The 21,189-nt window shown below is 42.0% G+C and overlaps 1 protein-coding gene across 1 annotated transcript in view; it reads left to right on the plus strand.

Annotated features, from left to right (window-relative positions):
* Positions 1–21,189, plus strand: part of GCKR (glucokinase regulator) — a 98,023-nt gene that overhangs the window by 58,650 nt on the left and 18,184 nt on the right. Inside the window, 1 exon segment of the mRNA XM_060116930.1 lies at positions 16,911–16,920. Coding sequence (XP_059972913.1) covers positions 16,911–16,920 — 10 coding nt within the window.

A 21,189-nucleotide genomic window follows, 5' to 3' on the forward strand; every position in this document is an offset into this window, starting at 1 on the left:
ATATATATATATGTGTGTGTGTGTGTGTGTGTGTGTGTGTGTGTGTATATATATATATATATATATATATATATATACATATATATATATATATATATGTCGGACTTTCTCCCCCACCATACCTCGAAAAGGTGGAGGTGGTGTTTTATCCTTCAGTGTCTAGTATGCTGCCATATATAATAGGTGCTCAAGGTTTGTTGAAATGTACTGAAGGGAAAAGGACTGAGAGTGACTTGCAGGATGACATCCATAGGCACTACCTCAGCTCCCCTCTTCCCACCATCGATTCCTCCCAAGATTAGGAGTTTCTATGTCTCCAGGGACAGGGGCAGGGACAGGGAGCAGTGGGTTTCAAGAGAGTGTTGCATCACATACCTCTGAGTGCGTCTTGGCTGCCACCTGCTTCCCACTCTGCTTCCCAGAAAAGCTCACCCAAAGCCCCCAGACAAGGAAACCAAATAATAGTAGAAGGCCGACACATTGTGGCAGTGAGATGGTTAGCCTCCAAAGCAGAGCCATTACTCAACCATGCCTCTCTCAGCCAAACAGTTTTGCCCCTCTCAGCCAAACAATTTTACCCCTCATGACTCTATATGACATCACAGTGGGCATTCCAAGGGTCCAGCCAATGTGTTTGCTGCTTAAGTCTCTTCTCTGAGCCATACACCTGCTGCCCTTTCCTGCAGCTGCCCTTGTGCCCTGCTCTGACAGCCAATGCTCAAGGAAGCTCCTTTACGATTCTTCTAGGATTGAAGAAGAATCACTTGTTATAAACCAGAGAGTATGGAGGCGAGGTTTCAAAGGAGCAGGCTTTCCAAGTGGCCTGTTTTGCCCTATAAGCATCTTCTCTGGAGCCAGTCACTCCCTAGAAGTCCAGGTATGGTGTCATATGTTCCAAATCACACATTAGAATACAGGGTCAAGAACACTTAAGAAAGCTTTAAGTAGGTACTTTAAGTAGGTACTCTCGGAAAATGTATGGTAGATGGTTTCCTAAGTCCAATGCTTGACACATTTCCTAGTTGCTGTTGCATTGAGACAGAGAAGAGATATCACGTAGGGAAATTAAATGATCTTAGAGGATCACACTACTCCAAGTCTAGAATATTTTCCAAGTGTAGACGATTTATTTTGTCATCACGCCCAGAATTGACTGGATTTTCTAGAGTTAATTCACTGAAAACTAAATTTATAAGGAATTGATTTATGTATGCTGTAACAAAGATAAATAAAACTGGCCAGGCCATTTTTTCTTATAGGAAAATTAATTTGGAAAATCCATTCAATTAAATAACTATTGAATAGCAGGCACTGTCTTAGAAGAAGACATGATCTCTCACCTCATAGAATTTTCAGTTTATTTGGGTAGCCAAAGTAATATTTTTGAAAAGCCCATCAACAAGGCCCTGGTTAAATAAATATGATATGTCCGTATTATAAAATACTCTGCAGTCACTATAAAGATTATAAAGAATGAGGCCTGTCATTCTGAGCACACATTATGTGGCAGGTACTAGTTATATGCCAGCCTGGAGTTCTAAAAAGAAGATTAGGGCTGGAGGTACAGTTTTGGGCTCTTGAAACATGTATATGCTTCGACAAGAGCCTTTTTCTATATGTATATAAAAATGTATCTTTTTGGGGTCTCAAATATTGACTCACCATTTTCTGTGAGAGTCATCACGCTATTTTGCACAGCTGAGATTCATTCACTTTTATTAGTTCATTGCATTATATAACTGTTTCATAGTAAATTTATCCATTATGATGTTGGACATTTGTCTTGTTTTCATCTTTGGCTATTATCAACAATGCTATTAAAAACATGCTTGTCCTTGTGTCTTGGTGAACATATATTCCTATTTCTCTATGGCAGTGGTTTTCAAGCTTTAACATGTATCAGAATCACCCGGAGGGCTTGTTAAAACACAGGTTGCTGGGCACTGATTGCTGATTAAGTTGGACTGGAGGCCAGGAATTTGGCATTTCTAGGAAGTTTCCAGATGATGCTGAGACTGTTGGTCAGGAATCACAATTTGAGAAGGTCTGATCGAAGTATCTATCTAAGAGTGGAATTGCTAGGTTATAGAGTAGGTGTAACTCAAACTTTAGTAGACAGTGCCAAACTGTCTTTCCTAAGTGGTTATGTCAATTAATAGTTCCACCAGTGGTGAATAGCAGTTCTTCTTGCTTTTTTTTCATGCCAACATGGTATTGTCAGGCTGTTTAATTTTAGCCAACCTGGTATATGTGGTAATGATATTTCATTGTGGTTTTAACTTAAATTGCTCTGATCACTAGTAATTACTAACGTGTGAACACACCTTCATAAGTTAATTGGGCATTTTGTCTTTAAATGTATTGCTGCATTCCAGTTGCTAATTTTTTTAAGGATTTTTGTGACCTATTTTTATGGGTGAAGCCAACCTGTAATTTTCCTCTCTTGCTCTGTCCTTTTCAGGCTTTTGGTATCAAGGTTATACTAGACTTATGAGTTGGAGAATGTTTCCTCTTTTTTTTTTAATGCTCCAAAAGAGTTTATAGAAGATGGAACTATTGGATCCTTCAGCATGTGGTACAACTCGTCAGCAAAGCCATACAAGCCTGGAGATTTCTTTGAGTGAAGATTTTTGACTACAGATTGAACTTATTTGAAGGTTATAATACTACTGACAATTTGTTTTTGTTTCGGGGTTGTTGTTTTTTTTGAGTCAGCTTAGGAGAGCTGTATTTTCTAGCAAGTTTTCTATTTAATCTACATTTTCAAATGTATTGACATAAAGCTATTCAAAGGTAGTACTCCTGTCTCCTTTGTGTTTCTGATATTGGTTATTTGTGCCTTTCGTCCCTCTCTCTCTCTCTTCCTTTTCCTTTATCTGTCTTGCTAGAGATTTATCAATTGTAATTAATCCCTTCCAAGAACGAACTTTTCTGTATATTTGTACTCTATTTCAATAAGTTATGCTTTTGGCGGAGATCACCTTCCTCCCCACGGATACACCAGAAATACAGCTACACGTGGAACAACTCCTACAGAACACCTACTGAACGCTGGCAGAAGACCCCAGACCTCCCAAAAGGCAAGAAACTCCCCACATACCTGGGTAGGGCAAAGCGGAGAGATTCCCGCACAGAGGATCGGTGCCGAGCGGCACTCACCAGCCCCGAGAGGCTTGTCTGCTCACCCGCCGGGGCGGGCGGTGCTGGAAGCTGAGGATCGGGCTTCGGTCAGAGCGCAGGGAGAGGACTGGGGCTGGCGGCGAGAACTCAGCCGGAAGGGGGCTAATGTGCCACAGCTAGCCGGCAGGGAGTCCAGGAAAACTCTGGAGCTGCCGAAGAGGCAAGAGACTTTTTCTTCCCTCTTGGTTTCCCGGTGCGCGAGGAGAGGGGATTAAGAGCGCTGCTTAAAGGGGCTCCACAGACGGGCGCGAGTCGCGACTGAAAGCGCGGAGCCCAGTGACGGGCGTGGGACGCTGGGGCTGCTGCTGCCGCCACCAAGAAGCCTGTGTGCGAGCGCAGGTCACTGTCCACACCGCCCTTCCGGGAGCCTGTGCAGCCCGCCACTGCCGGGGTCCCGGGATCCAGGGGCGGCTTCCCTGGGAGTACGCACGGCGTGCCTCGGGCTGGTGCAACGTCACGCCGACTTCTGCCGCTGCAGGCTCGCCCCGCACTCTGTGCCCCTCCCTCCCGCCCGGCCTGAGTGAGCCAGAGTCCCCGAAGAGGCTGCTCCTTTAACCCTGTCCTGTCTGAGCGAAGAACAGACGCCCTCCGGCGACCTACACGGAGAGGCGGGGACAAATCCAAAGCTGAGACCCAGGAGCTGTGAGAACAAAGAAGAGAAAGGGAAACCTCTCCCAGCAGCCTCAGAAGCAGCGGATTAAAGCTCCACAATCAACTTGATGTACACTGCATATGTGGAATACATGAATAGACAACAAATCATCCCAAATTGAGGAGCCAGGAGTCAGTGCTGTGCCTCTGAGGTGGGAGAGCCACCTTCAGGACACTGGTCCACAAGAGACCTCCCAGCTCCACATAATATCAAACGGCGAAAATCTTCCAGAGATCTCCATCTCAACACCAGCACCCAGCTTCACTCAACGACCAGCAAGCTACAGTGCTGGACACCCTATGCCAAACAACTAGCAAGACAGGAACACAACGCCACCCATTAGCAGAGAGGTGGCCTAAAATCATAAAAAGTCCGCAGACACCCCAAAACACACCACCAGACGTGGACCTGCCCACCAGAAAGACAAGATCCAGCCTCATCCACCAGAACACAGGCACTAGTCCCCTCCACCAGGAAGCCTACACAACCCACTAAACCAACCTTAGCCACTGGGGACAGACACCAAAAACAACGGGAACTACGAACCTGCAGCCTGCAAAAAGGAGACCCCAAACACAGTAACATAAGCAAAATGAGAAGACAGAAAAACACACAGCAGGAGAAGGAGCAAGATAAAAACCCACCAGACCTAACAAATGAAGAGGTAATAGGCAGTCTACCTGAAAAAGAATTCAGAATAATAATGGTAAAGATGATCCAAGATTCTATTTCCAAGATCCAAAATCTTGGAAATAGAATAGACAAAATGCAAGAAACAGTTAACAAGGACGTAGAAGAACTAAAGATGAATCAAGCATCGATTAAAAACACAATAAATGACATAAAAAATACTCTAGATGGGATCAATAGAATAACTGAGGCAGAAGAACAGATAAGTGAGGTGGAAGATAAAATAGTGGAAATAACTGCTGCAGAGCAAAATAAAGAAAAAAGAATGAAAAGAACAGAGGACAGTCTCAGAGACCTCTGGGACAACATTAAACGCACCAACATTCGAATTATAGGGGTTCCAGAAGAAGAAGAGAAAAAGAAAGGGACTGAGAAAATATTTGAAGAGATTATAGTTGAAAACTTCCCTAATATGGGAAAGGAAATAGTTAATCAAGTCCAGGAGGCATAGAGAGTCCCATACAGAATAAATCCAAGGAGAAATACGCCAAGACACATATTAATCAAACTGTCAAAAATTAAACACAAAGAAATCATATTAAAAGCAGCAAGGCAAAAACAACAAATCACACACAAGGGAATCCCCATCAGGATAACAGCTGATCTCTCAGCAGAAACTCTACAAGCCAGAAGGGAGTGGCAGGACATAATTAAAGTGATGAAGGAGAAAAACCTGCAACCAAGATTACTCTACCCAGCAAGGATCTCATTCAGATTTGATGGAGAAATTAAAACGTTTACAGACGAGCAAAAGCTGAGAGAATTCAGCACCACCAAACCAGCTTTACAACAAATGCTAAAGGAACTTCTCTAGGCAAGAAACACAACAGAAGGAAAAGACCTACAATAACGAACCCAAAACAATTAAGAAAATGGGAATAGGAACATACATATCGATAATTACCTTAAATGTAAATGGACTAAATGCTCCCACCAAAAGACACAGATTGGCTGAATGGATACAAAAACAAGACCCATATATATGCTGTCTACAAGAGACCCACTTCAGACCTAGAGACACATACAGACTGAAAGTAAGGGGATGGAAAAAGATATTCCATGCAAATGGAAACCAAAAGAAAGCTGGAATAGCAATTCTCATATCAGACAAAATAGACTTTAAAATAAAGACTACTAGAAGAGACAAAGAAGGACACTACATAATGATCAAGGGATCGATCCAAGAAGAAGATATAACAATTGTAAATATTTATGCACCAAACATAGGAGCACCTCAATACATAAGGCAAATACTAACAGCCATAAAAGGAGAAATCAACAGTAACACAATCATAGTAGGGGACTTTAACACCCCACTTTCACCAATGGACAGATCATCCAAAATGAAAATAAATAAGGAAACACAAGCTTTAAATGATACATGAAACAAGATGGACTTAATTGATATTTATAGGACATTCCATCCAAAAACAACAGAATACACATTTTTCTCAAGTGTTCATGGAACATTCTCCAGGATAGATCATATCTTGGGTCACAAATCAAGCCTTGGTAAATTTAAGAAAATTGAAATTGTATCAAGTATCTTTTCTGACCACAATGCTATGAGACTAGATATCAATTACAGGAAAAGAGCTGTAAAAAATACAAACACATGGAGGCTAAACAATACACTACTTAATAACGAAGTGATAACTGAAGAAATCAAAGAGGAAATTAAAAAATACCTAGAAACAAATGACAATGGAGACACGACGACCCAAAACCTATGGGATGCAGCAAAAGCAGTTCTAAGAGGGAAGTTTATGGCAATACAATCCCACCTTAAGAAACAGGAAACATCTCGAATAAACAACCTAACCTTGCACCTAAAGCAATTAGAGAAAGAAGAACAAAAACATCCCAAAGTTAGCAGAAGGAAAGAAATCATAAAAATCAGATCAGAAATAAATGAAAAAGAAATGAAGGAAACGATAGCAAAGATCAATAAAACTAAAAGCTGGTTCTTTGAGAAGATAAACAAAATTGATAAACCATTAGCCAGACTCATCAAGAAAAAAAGGGAGAAGACTCAAATCAATAGAATTAGAAATGAAAAAGGAGAAGTAACAACTGACATTGCAGAAATACAAAAGATCATGAGAGATTACTATAAGCAACTCTATGCCAGTAAAATGGACAACCTGGAAGAAATGGACAAATTCTTAGAAATGCACAACCTGCCAAGACTGAATCAGGAAGAAATAGAAAATATGAACAGACCAATCACAAGCACTGAAATTGAAACTGTGATAAAAAATCTTCTAACAAACAAAAGCCCAGGACCAGATGGCTTCACAGGCGAATTCTATCAAGCATTTAGAGAAGAGCTAACACCTATCCTTCTCAAACTCTTCCAAAGTATAGCAGAGGGAGGAACACTCCCAAACTCATTCTACGAGGCCACCATCACCTTGATACCAAAACCAGACAAGGATGTCACAAAGAAAGAAAACTACAGGCCAATATCACTGATGAACATAGATGCAAAAATCCTCAACAAAATACTAGCAAACAGAATCCAACAGCACATTAAAAGGATCATACACCATGATCAAGTGGGGTTTATTCCAGGAATGCAAGGATTCTTCAATATACGCAAATCAATCAACGTGATACACCATATTAACAAATTGAAGGAGAAAAACCATATGATCATCTCAATAGATGCAGAGAAAGCTTTCGACAAAATTCAACACCCATTTATGATAAAAACCCTGCAGAAAGTAGGCATAGAGGGAACTTTCCTCAACATAATAAAGGCCATATATGACAAACCCACAGCCAGCATCGTCCTCAATGGTGAAAAACTGAAACCATTTCCACTAAGATCAGGAACAAGACAAGGTTGCCCACTCTCACCACTCTTATTCAACATAGTTTTGGAAGTTTTAGCCACAGCAATCAGAGAAGAAAAGGAAATAAAAGGAATCCAAATGGGAAAAGAAGAAGTAAAGCTGTCACTGTTTGCAGATGACATGATACTATACATAGAGAATCCTAAAGATGCTACCAGAAAACTACTAGAGCTAATCAATGAATTTGGTAAAGTTGCAGGATACAAAATTAATGTACAGAAATCTCTGGCATTCCCATATACTAATGATGAAAAATCTGAAAGTGAAATCAAGGAAACACTCCCATTTACCACTGCAACAAAAAGAATAAAATATCTAGGAATAAGCCTACCTAAGGAGACAAAAGACCTGTATGCAGAAAATTATAAGACACTGATGAAAGAAATTAAAGATGATACAAATAGATGGAGAGATGTACCATGTTCTTGGATTGGAAGAATCAACATTGTGAAAATGACCCTACTACCCAAAGCAATCTACAGATTCAATGCAATCCCTATCAAACTACCACTGGCATTTTTCACAGAACTAGAACAAAAAATTTCACAATTTGTATGGAAACACAAAAGACCCCAAATAGCCAAAGCAATCTTGAGAACGAAAAATGGAGCTGGAGGAATCAGGCTCCCTGACTTCAGACTATACTACAAAGCTACAGTAATCAAGACAGTATGGTACTGGCACAAAAACAGAAAGATAGATCAATGGAACAGGATAGAAAGCCCAGAGATAAACCCATGGACATATGGTCACCTTATCTTTGATAAAGGAGGCAGGAATGTACAGTGGAGAAAGGACAGTCTCTTCAATAAGTGGTGCTGGGAAAACTGGATAGGGACATGTAAAAGTATGAGATTAGATCACTCCCTAACGCCATACACAAAAATAAGCTCAAAATGGATTAAAGATCTAAATGTAAGGCCAGACACTATCAAACTCTTAGAGGAAAACATAGGCAGAACACTCTATGACATAAATCACAGCAAGATCCTTTTTGACCCACCTCCTAGAGAAATGGAAATAAAAACAAAAATAAACAAATGGGATGTAATGAAACTTAAAAGCTTTTGCACAGCAAAGTAAACCATAAACAAGACCAAAAGACAACCCTTAGAATGGGAGAAAATATTTGCAAATGAAGCAACTGACAAAGGATTAATGTCCAAAATTTACAAGCAGCTCATGCAGCTCAATAACAAAAAAACAAACAACCCAATCCAAAAATGGGCAGAAGACCTAAATAGACATTTCTCCACAGAAGATATACAGACTGCCAACAAACACATGAAAGGATGCTCAACATCTTTACTCATTAGAGAAATGCAAATCAAAACTACAATGAGAGGGCCTCCCTGGTGGCGCAAGTGGTTGGGAGTCCGCCTGCCGATGCAGGGGATACGGGTTCGTGCCCCGGTCTGGGAGGATCCCATATGCCGCGGAGCGGCTGGGCCCGTGAGCCATGGCCGCTGAGCCTGCGCGTCCGGAGCCTGTGCTCCGCAACGGGGGAGGCCACAACAGTGAGAGGCCCGCATACCGCAAAAAAAAAAAAAAAAAAAAAACTACAATGAGATATCATCTCACACCAGTCAGAATGGCCATCATCAAAAAATCTAGAAACAATAAATGCTGGAGAGGGTGTGGAAAAAAGGGAACACTCTTGCACTGCTGGTGGGAATGTGAATTGGTACAGCCACTATGGAGAACGGTATGGAGGTTCCTTAAAAAACTACAAATAGAACTACCATAGGACCCAGGAATCCCACTACTGGGCATATACCCTGAGAAAACCATAATTCAAAAAGAGTCATATACCAAAATGTTCATAGCAGCCCTATTTACAATAGCCCAGAGATGGAAACAACCTAAGTGTCCATCATCGGATGAATGGGTAAAGAAGATGTGGCACATATATACAATGGAATATTACTCAGCCATAAAAAGAAATGAAATTGAGCTATTTGTAATGAGGTGGTTGGACCTAGAGTCTGTCATACAGAGTGAAGTAAGTCAGAAAGAGAAAGACAAATACTGTATGCTGACACATATATATGGAATTTAAGAAAAAAAATGTCATGAAGAACATAGGGGTAAGACAGGAATAAAGACACAGACCTACTAGAGAATGGACTTGAGGATATGGGGAGGGGGAAGGGTAAGCTGTGACAAAGTGAAAGAGCGGCATGGACCTATATACCCTACCAAAAGTAAGGTAGATAGCTAGTGGGAAGCAGCCGCATAGCACAGGGAGATCAGCTCGGTGCTTTGTGACTGCCTGGAGGGGTGGGATAGGGAGGGTGGGAGGGAGACGCAAAAGGGAGGGGATATGGGAACATATGTATATGTATAACTGACTAAATTTGTTATAAAGCAAAAAAATAAAAAAAAGAAAAAGAAAAAAAAATAACTTATGCTTTTGTCTTTATTATTTCCTTACTTCTACTTTCTTCCTCCTCCCCCAGGCTTATTGAGATATTGACATATAACTACTTCTACTTTCTTTGGATTTATTGTGCTGTTTTTTTTTCTAACTTCTTAAGATGAATGCCTTGATATTTCGCTTTTAGCCCTTTTCCCCTAATTGTGCATTTGAAGATATAAAATTCCTCCTAATTACTACTTTAGCTTCATTCCACAAGTTATGATACATAGAATTTTTGTTATCATTCTGTTCCAACTATTTTCTAATTACCATAATGATTTCTTCTTTGATCCATAGATTATTTAGTAGAAATTTAAAATTTTCTAGACATAAGGAGATTTTCTAGTCGTCTACCAAAGTTGCATTGTGGTCAGAATATATACTTTAATTTCAATCCTTTGAAATAGTTTTAAGACTTTATTCGCAGTTTATGGTCAATTTAAAAAATTCTATCTGTGCTTAAAGGTAAGACGTATTCTGCAAGTGTTAAAAATAGTGTCTCTTCAGAGCTTCCCCTGCTGCCTGTGGCTGGGTGGAAGGTGGTGATGGTAGTCTAAGTCCATTTGGTCAATTCTGCTAATCATTTTTTCAGTCGAGCAGGATCTCAGTTCCCCAACCAGGGATGGAACCAGTGCCCCATGCAGTGGAAGTGCACAGTCTTAACCACTGGACCGCCAGGAAAGTCCAATTCTGTTAATCTTGATGTTCAAGTCTATATTATTCCTAAGCTTTTGTCTGCTCTTTTCCACCAACTACTAAGACAAGTGTGTAAAATTTCCCACTATGATTGTGCATTTGTTTATTTCTCCTTTGAGTACTGTAGATTTTTGCTATATATATTTGTGTGTGTGTGTGGCTGTGTTGGGTCTTCGTTGCTGCGTGCAGGCTTTCTCTAGTTGTGGTGAGTGGGGGCTACTCTTCGTTGCGGTGCGAGGGCTTCTCATTGTGGTGGCTTCTCTTGTTGCGGAGCACAGGCTCTAGGAGCGCGGGCTTCAATAGTTGTGGCACGCAGGCTCAGTAGTTGTGGCTCACGGGCTCTAGAGCGCAGGCTCAGTAGTTGTGGCACACGGGCTTAGTTGCTCCGTGGCATGTGGGATCCTCCCGGACCAGGGGTCGAACCCGTGTCCCCTGCATTGTCAGGCGGATCCTTATCCACTGCGCCACCAGGGAAGCCCCCTTGCTTTATATATTTTTAATTGTTATTTAAAATCATAATTTATTACTGGTGAATTAAATCTTTTATCACTATGCTGACCCTCTATCTCTAGTAATGTTTTTTGCCTTAACTTATTGTGTCTGATATTAGTATTGCTATAGCAGTTTTCTTTTGGTTGGTATTTGCATGGTATATCTTTTTCCACTCTTACTTTCAACCATTCTATATCCCTTTGTTGTAATATTGGATACAAAATAAACCAAAATCTAAATATATGTTATTTGTTATGATATCACTTATATGTGGAATCTAAAATATGACACAAATGAACTAATCTACAAAACAGAAACAGACTCACAGATATAGAGAACAGACTTGTGGTTGCCAAGAGGGCGGGGTGTGGGAGTTTGGGAATAGCAGATACAAACTCTTACATATTGAATGGATAAATAACAAAGTCCTACTGTATAGTGCAGGGAACTATTTTTAACATCCTATAATAAACCATAATGGAAAGGAATATGAAAAAAAATGTATATAACCGAATCACTTTGCTGTACAGCAGAAATTAACACAACATTGTAAAACAACTGTACTTCAATAAAATAAATATATGTTATATGTAAGTGACACATCTAAAATAAATAGATTTTAACTGGAACATTTATTCCACTTACATTTAACGTAATTGCTAAAATAATTAGACCAAAATCTACCCTTTTACTTTGTACTTCCTATTTTTTCCTGTTTTATATTTTTCCCTTTCTTCTTGTCTTTATTTAGACAACTAAGTATTTTAAATTAATCTCTCTATTTTCCCCTTTACTAACTGGAAGTTATACTCTCTCTTTCTGTTCTTTTAGTGCCAGGGCTGGCAAACGGTGGCAGGTGGGTCAAATCTAGCTTGCTGCTTATTTTTGTAAATGAAGAATTTTTGGAACACGGCCACACCCATTTTATACAGTCTGTCTGCTTTCATGCTACCACAGTAGAGTTGAGTAGTTACAACAAAGACTACAGGGGGCCTGCAAAGACGAAAATATTTCCTGTCCATCCCTTTATAGAAAGAATCCACCAACCCCATTTTTAGTTCATTCTTTTTAAAATGCAATTTGCACAGTTAACCTACCAAATTCTTAAATTAATCAAAACCTTTATCCTTTTTATGGATAGATCAAGGGCCTTAGGATATTATAACTCTACGTACCTCTTCCCATATACTTGTTACTATAGTAATTTTTATTTTATTTTTTTAAAAATCTTTATTTGAAAGCTACCACATGATCCAGCAATCCCACTCCCAGGCATATATCCAGAGAAAAACATGGTTTGAAAGGATACATGCACCTCAATGTTCATTACAGCACTGTTTACAATAGCCAAGACATGGAAGCAACCTAAATGTCCATCAACAAAGGAATGGATAAAGAAGTGGGGTACATATATACAATGGAATATTATTCAGCCATTAAGAAGAATGAAATAATGCCATTTGCAGCAACATGGATGGACCTGGAGACTATCATACTAAGTGAAGTAAGTCAGACAGAGAAAGAAAAATGTCATATGATATCACTTATATGTGGAATCTAAAAAAAATGGATACAAATGAACTTATTTACAAAACAGAAACAGACTCACCGACTTAGAGAATAAACTTATGGTTACCAAGGCGGAAGGGTTGGGGGGAGGGATAGACTGGGAGTTTGGGATTGAAATGTACATACACACTGCTATATTTAAAATAGATAACCAACAAGGAAAAAAATAATAAGGTATTATGAATACCTTTATGACAATAAATTTGACCTTAAAAGAAAAGAACACTTTATCTTGGAAATTTTTGATTTACAGAAAAGTTACAAAGATAGCACAGTGAGTTACTGTATGTCCTTCACCCAGTTTCACCTAATGTTTTAACTTTATTATATTTGAAAAATCTATGTGAACAACATTGGTACATTCATCATTAACTAAACTCCATACTTCATTCGAATTTCATCAGTTTTTCCACTAACGTCCTTTTTTTGTCCAGGGCCTGTATTTAGTTGTCATGCCTCCTTCATCTCCCCTGGTCTTGTGATGGTTTCTCAGTTTCTCTCTTTTTTTTTTTTTTCCTGATGGTTTTCTTTCTTGTCTCTTTTTAAAAAAAAATTATTTTACTGAAGTATAGTTGATTTACAATGTTGTATTAATTTCTGCTGTATAGCAAAGTGATTCAATTATACATATATATTCTTTTCCATTATGGTTTATTACAGGATACTGAATATAGTTCCACCAATTACTAAGACAAGTGTATAAAATTTTCACTATGATTGTGGATTTGTTTATTTCTCCTTTGAGTACTGTAGGTCCTATACGGTAACAACTGTTGTTTGGTTTCTCAGTCTTTGTTTTCTATGACCTTTATTGTTTTGAGGAGTACTAGGCAGTTCTTTTGTAAAATGTCCTTAAATTTGGGTTTCTCTAATGTTTTCCTTATGTTTAGACTGAGGTTTGGGGAAGAATACTGAGGTGACGTGCCCTTCTCATTACATCATATCAGGTGGTACCTGATATCAATTGGTGACGCTAATTTCCAGTACTCGGTTGAGGTGGTGCTTGTCAGACTTCTCCAATGTGAAGCTTCTATTTTTCTCTTTCAATACTCTGTTCTTTGGAAGCAAGCCTCTTACTTTTGCCCATACAGGGGTTGTAGAGAGCGAGGGGCTATTAAGCTCCATTTCCTGGAGTGGGTATATCTACATATATTATTTGGAATTCTTGTGTTAGGGAGATTTGGCTCCTTATTTATTTATTCAATTATTTTATTATATCAGTATGAACTCATGTACACCTAATTTCTACTTTGTGTTATAGTTCAATACGACATTATTTATATCGTTGCTCAAATTGTTCCAGCTTTGGCCACTGGGAGCTCTTTCAGGTGGGCTCCTGGGTCCCTTTGACATGACCCCATCCTTTTGATTTTATGAGGACTTCATTACTTTCTGGCACTACAAGGTGCTCCAGCCTCTTCTTCCTATCTCTCTCATCCCACAGCACCCCAGCCACTAGTTTACAGTTAAGCCCAATTCTTCTCTTTTCCAAGATGAAAGCATTTTGCGACCTAGGTGCAGTGCCTGTCCCGTCAGCCCTAGGATTTGACCCACCTCTCTAAACCACACCTGAGTTTAGACTGGATCTTAGACATTTTGCTGTGCTTGTAGGGTCCATCCGTAGAGCCATGTTGGGGCTCCTCTACCTCTTACCTTGTCCCCAAATCCTCCTTCAACCTTACTGTCCCATGGGAACTTGCTCCACCCTAATATTCCAGACCACCTAAATTATAAAAAGAATAGCTGACTTGCGGGAGAGATCATGAGTTCCATCTTTAAATACATTAAATATGAAGTATATGCAATATCCAAATATCTTCTGCCTCTGCACCTCTTACTTTTGATCTAGTAAATAGATATAGCAGGAAATTGATTCCTTCATCCTCCACAATCCAACCCAGTCTTTTGGGTTAGACCCTTTTAGTCATTTCAGGAGAAATTACTGTCTTGTGTTGATACAGATTACTCTCCAGCTGTTCTTGCCCACAGATATTTGCTTTCTCTAAATAGTGGTAAAAGTTGTCACCCTACCTTTTGCATCTGGATAGGTCTTTAAAAATCTTTGAATCTCTTTAGCTCCTCCTAGAGCTCAGGTTCCACTGACAATGACCTGACTCTCTGATATTGGATCCACACACCCATGCAAGCCTCCAAACATTCCCAGGTTTTCTTTGAATGTTCCCTCACTCCACCCCAACCTCCTTCTTCCAAAGCAGTCCTTGATTCTTGACCTACCCTGTAATAGCCTCAGAACAATTCTGGCGGTTCTCTGTACCTAGCCTGCTGTTGGAATCCACTTCAGTGATCTCTGTCCTGTATTGCAATTGCTCATATCTGCTTGTGAGTTCCTAGGGGGTGGGGATCAGATCTTAGTCATTTTTTTTCTCCTTTACAATGCCAGAGTGCAGCCCAGCCTCTAAAGTTTCCCAAGGTGAGCAGTATACCACCTTGTTTAGAACACCTGAGTATCACAGGCAACTGTATACGAATTGAATTCACTTGATATCTTTGCACCATCCAAGTACTTGGCAAGTAAAAAAAAAAAGAAAAGAAAAGAAAAGAAAGAACCTCTGGACTTCTAGTGTCCTTCTGCATCCAGCCTTGGGGAAATCTGACCCTGCACCCTATCCATTCCACATGTGGGAGTCGGGCTACTGCACATGTTGCTCTGCCTCCTCCAGCCCTGGAAAGCTGGGTCTCTTCTCTGACTTGACCCTGCCCAGGATGCCAGGATGAGAGACGAATTTACTTACTGGAAGTGCATGGGGGAGAGTTGTGGGTAAAGAGAAGCTGAGAGCCTTTGCAGGACCTTTTCCTAACTTTACTCCTCTTGAGTTGTAGAGTTAGGAAGAGGTGTTTGTGGAGGATAAAAACCAAATCGATGGCAGTCAGAAGGCACCATGGGAATGGTGTTGAGGAAAGGGGCATTGGTTAAAGACCTAAGGTAGTAAAGTAAACGTAGATATAGCAATAGAACGGGAAAAGAGAGTTCAGACAGAGGTTGGAGGCCCACAGATATAGAGAGGGAACTTAGGGCTGTCTTTAAAAGATTGAATACTCTAGGGGCTTCCCTGGTGGCGCAGTGGTTGAGAGTCCGCCTGCCGATGCAGGGGACACGGGTTCGTGCCCCGGTCCGGGAGGATCCCACATGCCGCGGGGCGGCTGGGCCCCCGTGAGCCATGGCTGCTGAGCCTGCGCATCCGGAGCCTGTGCTCCGCAACGGGAAAGGCCACAACAGTGAGAGGCCTGCGTACCGCAAAAAAAAAAAAAAAAAGATTGAATACTCTATCTTCATAAAACTGAAATCTATTTGGCTCCTTATCCGTCACCCTCCTGCAGAAAGGTTCAAGTGAGCTTCAGAGAGGTTTTGTCCCCAGAGGGTTCCTGAGTGTCCATTACCTAGGTACTTCTTGACCACAAGGGGGAGCCAGCTCTCTACTACCATGGTCACAGTCATAGGCACTGAAGAGCTGGCATGGGTCTGGGATGAGCGAGGGTGGCTTTGATTTGTCAAAAACAGGTGACAGCTGAGGTCGCAAATGTTCAGAGTGGGGTCTCTAGTGTGTGTTGGGTCCCACTCTGGCACCCTCAGAGTTCCTTATGTTCCCTTTACAAACACTGGGTAGGGATGCAACACTCACTTTATGGTCCAGTGTGTGGATGTAGCACTCATTCTAGTGAGGAGGATCCTGTCATGCCTAATTGGGATTGTCATTTTCTGAGTGTCCTATGTTGGGGACACAACTTCTTCCCTCTTTCCTTGGAATTATCTAAGTTCCCACCTCTCCTTGCTTGTGTGTTTCTTTGTGGGAGTGAAGTACGTGTGTGTGCGTGCACGTGTGTACCTACGTGTTGGAGATGGGGGGGTATAAAGAAGCTGGAATAAGGTTTGGGTCAGTGACCACTGAAATGGAGTTGGGAAGCAGGTGGAGACATAAAGAAACAAAACTGCTGTTGGGACCGACCCATGCCACTCATCTTGTTCCACCTCTGACCTGTGGACTCTGATCTCAGTAGAAAGCTAACTTTTCGAAACAAGACATTCAGTTGTATTTCTGAAATCAGAATATGCCAGGGAAAGTGGATACCACTGGGTGAACAGCAAGATCTCCCCAAAGGAGAGAGACGCTGTCTCCCCAGCCTGGGCGGCTGGTGCTCCGACCTGGCCGGGTGAGGGCGCTCCTGACAGCCTCACGGACAGAGGGAGCTGCAGCCAGGTATGCCTGGGCCTCAGGGATGGAGCACCGGGACAGGAGGCTCAGCAAGGCTATGGGGATCACCTGTGGGGAAGAGGCAGCGAGAACTGAAGCCTGAGAAAGTGAGGTCGCCTGAGGAAGAGCCCTGGAGGAGCTAGGGCATTCAGTGTGGGAGTCAGAAGATACCAGGTTGGATGCTAGAAGGGAGAGGCCTCCCTGGTGGCGCAGTGGTTAAGAACCCGCCTGCCAATGCAGGGGTACATGGGTTCAAGCCCTGGTCCTGGAAGATCCCACATGCCACAGAGCACCCAAGCCCGTGTGCCACAACTACTGAGTCTGCGCTCTAGAGCCCGCGAGCCACAACTACTGAAGCCCGCACACCCTAGAGCCCGTGCTCCACAACAGGCGAAGCCACCACGATGAGAAGCCCGCGCACCGCAACGAAGAGTAGCCCCCGCTCGCCGCAACTAGAGAAAGCCTGCGTTCAGCAACGAAGACCCAACACAGCCAAAAATAAATAAATTAATTAATTTTAAAAAAATAATAAAAGAATGGAAGGGAGTTTTCAAAGACCAGAAATTGGAATGAGGTGGGTCAAGAGCAGAGAGTAGCCTTCATCCTGACCCAGAAAACTCCTATTCATCAAGACTGGTTCGTGACCCAGTTCTCCCTCTCTTTCCTGACTCCCCTCCTAGGCAAAACTGAAGACTCCTTTTCGGCACCCCTGTAGTGCCTTTTTCACACTTCTCTGACTACTTGTCACAATCATGTCTCCTCCATGAACAGGGGGAGCTCCTTGCAGAGTGTCACTGAGCTTTGTAAACTCAGTGCCGAGACAAGTTCCTGACACACCGTAAGTACTCAGTAAGTGTTTGCTAGATGACTAGCAGTTCACGAGTTACCTGTTCCTTCTCGTGTGCAACCTGGACGTGGAAGGAGATGGGAGCTGCTCGAATATCATCCGACAGTGGCTGAGGGAAGTGGATCGCCTGGAGGAGGCTCTCGATGCATCAAGCCTTGGGCTGTCCCTAGAACCACTGTGGAAGAAGTGGTAACATCCATGCTGGGCTAGAAAGCCATGGGAGCTGAGAATGGGGTCAAGGGAGAGTGGGAGTCTGGGATCTCGAAGACCAGCTGTAGAGAATTCGTCCCTGTAGGCAATCCCAAACTTACAATCCCCAGCTGTAAAGGAAAACTGGGGTAAAAGGGTTGGTGGTGGGCCTTGATTGGCTGGGTTACACTGGAGAATTAATGGCAAATTGGTCGTACTTTTGGCCATGGCCCCGCAGTCCCAAAGGTTGGTCATCTTAAACTGAACTCATTCCCTCTGGTTTCCTCCCTAACCACATCCATCCTTTATACTGCTGTAAGACAGTTCATCTGCAAACACTGCTTCTATTTTTTTCACCACCCTTTTCCTCTCTAGCTCAGCACTGTCCAATAGAAATATAATGAGTCACATATGTAATTTAAAATTTTCTAGCACAGCATTATAAAAGAAACAGGTGAAATAAATTTTGGTCATGTTTTATTTCATCCAATATATCCAAAATATCATTTCAACATGTCAACAGTATTAAAAATTATTAGTGAGATAGTTTACAATATTTTTGTACCATGTCTTTGAAATCCAGTTTGTATTTTGCAATTACAGTACATTTCAATTCAGGTGCTGAATTTCAATGCAAAAGTGAAATATAGTCCTACCAAAAGAATAGAGCTGCATTTAACGAAAATTTTACATGCTTCACTTTTTTTTTGGCGGTACGCGGGACTCTCACTGTTGTGGCCTCTCCCGTTGCGGAGCACAGGACATGCTTCACTTTTTAAATAAAATTTGGAGTGCAGTTCGGTTCAAGTGCTCAATAGCCACATGTGACTGGTGGCTACCATCTTGGACAGCACAGATCTAGCTATGTTTGGCAAGTCCCAATTCCTGTCTGGCTTTTAATCTTCCACAGTTTCTCCCCTTCCTGCTCCCTCACCACTCTGTAAAGTGACTCCAGACCTGTGTCCCTCACATATCATGCTTAGCCCCCCTCTGGGCCTTGGCTAATATTCCTTCTAACAAAAGTGCCCTTCTGTCCTTCACCTCTCCAAGCCATAACCAGTAGGCCTAGCTCAAACATCACCTCTTCCATGAAGTCTTCTGCTTTGCTATAGTGCATAGATCCTACCTTCTTTGATGTTCTATTGGACTTCAGTAAGGATCATGCAATTTGACACTTAATTGTTCTCTGTTTCAAGTGTTGGTTTTGTCTCTCCTCCATTAGATGGGCCACTCTGGGATGGTAAGGACTGGATCATAGGTAGCTCTGGCTCCCCCTACCTGCCCCAACTCCAGGAACTAGAAAAGCATAAAGGATTTTTTTTCCCAGTTGGTTGGTTGGTTTTACTCATTCGAGAAAGTCGTTTGAGGGCCCTGGTGGCTGCTCATTAAATGCCCATTCATTGGTTCCTTTCATGTAGAGTTGCCAGATTTAGCAAATAAAAATATTGGATACCCAGTTAAATGGAATTTCAGATGGATAATTTTTAAAAATTAGTATAAGTATGTCTCAAATATTGCATGGGATATACTTATACTAAAAATTATTCTTTATTTCTCTGAAATTCAAAGTTAACGAGTGTCCTATATTTTTCTTTGCTATATCTAGAAACCCTACTTTCAGGACCATCTGTTGTGCTATCTGCTCAGCATCCATGCCTCCTCCACCGTGATTTTCCTCTGGGGAATTCTTGCTCCCCCATTCTCAGGCCACACTGTTTGATTGAGGCTCACTTCATGCCCCTTCCTCCATTGCCATCTTAAAGGGAGAGCATGGGTGATCCAGGCCTGGGCAGAGGGCTGCTTTCCCCTGGAGAACAGTGATTGGCTCAGGGATGGGCCTGTGACCCAAGGCAAACCAATGAGTACCCTCCCCCAGGTATTTGCAGGAATCACAGGGACAGATAAACTCTCCTTCCGCCAGAGTTGCGACATTGGTAGGATGTTAGGCTGGCACTGCTAGTGGCCAATTTGCCACCTAGTGGAGAAAACCTGCCTGAGAATGAGAGCAACATAGAGGAAAGCAGAGCTAAGGGCTGAAAGTTCTGGAGCATGTCATTTTGTGTTTCTGGATCTAGCTACCCTGGGACTGTTCAGTTACATGAACCAATCATTTGCCTTGCTTAGTTAAACCAGTACAAATTGGATTTCTGTCACACGTACGTGTAACTGAAAGAATCTTACCTAATAGTTATAATTGCACAAACACGCACCCATGTGTGCACATATACTTCTTAGAGGAGAGCCTGGGCCTGATAGAAGGAGGAAGAGAGGCACAAGAGAAAAGTCAACCCTTACCCCTACACATCTACGTACCTCTGAAATACACCCTCCTATGGCAGCCTAGGCATTGAAGCCAGGCCCCACCCTGTCCCATCCCATCACGTCCTGGCTGCAGCATGGCCAGAGCCCGCCAGAAGAGCTTGGAGTTGCAAATGTGGAGGTCCAACATGTGGTTTTGGAGGATCTTCCCAAGAAGCACATGGGCCCCTGTACTCACCGTATTCAGCACCCACTTGGTGCTTAGCTCATGCTGGAACTTCTAAATAGGGCAGACACATGGGGATATTGAAAATTAGGGGACATTAGAGCAGCAGGGTGAACAGGGCCTTATTATCTGACAGGAATCCAGGGATCAAAAATGCAGACATAGGGACTTCCCCAGCAGTCTAGTGGTTAAGGGGCCATGCTTCCAATGGAGGGGGCATGGGTCTGAGCCCACAGGCTGCTCAGCATGGCCCCCCCCCAAAAAAACAGTAGACATAATTTGCTCCATCAGCCAGGACCATTCCAGGCAACCCTGGCAGCTTCACATATTTGTGTGGTTTTCTTTCTTTCTTTCTTTCTTTCTTTCTTTTTTTTCAGTCATTCTGCACAGCTTGCAGGATCTTAGTTCCCCAACCAAGGATTGAACCTGGGCCCATGGCAGTGAAAGTGCTGAGTCCTAACCACTGGACCACCAGGGAATTCCCCACATATTTGTGCTTTTGGCCCTTGGTAGTAGACAGATATCTTCCCTGAGTCCTTCCACAGTAGGATTTTGCTCTTACCAGCACCTTCCTCTTGTTACTCAGGTACCAGACAGGGGAGAAGTGAAAATCCTGGGATTCATTCCACTAAACTAAAGGCTGCTTGAGAGCAGAGATGGTGTCTTATTTTGCTCAAGAGCCCCAGTCTTTTTGATAATGGCTGGCACATGATTACTGATCAATACATGTTTGTTGAAAAATTAATTCAATTTAATCCTTAGAACAACCCTATGGAATAGGTTTTTTCTATCCCTGTTTCTACATATGTGGAAACTAGAGGTCAGAAGTAAACTTGATAGTGAGACGTAGAATCAGGACCTAAATCCAGGTCTCCTGATTTAGTGATGAGGGCATTTCCTA

This window comes from Mesoplodon densirostris, chromosome 14, assembly GCF_025265405.1.
Source record: "Mesoplodon densirostris isolate mMesDen1 chromosome 14, mMesDen1 primary haplotype, whole genome shotgun sequence".
In the NCBI taxonomy this organism is placed as follows: Eukaryota; Metazoa; Chordata; class Mammalia; order Artiodactyla; family Ziphiidae; genus Mesoplodon; species Mesoplodon densirostris.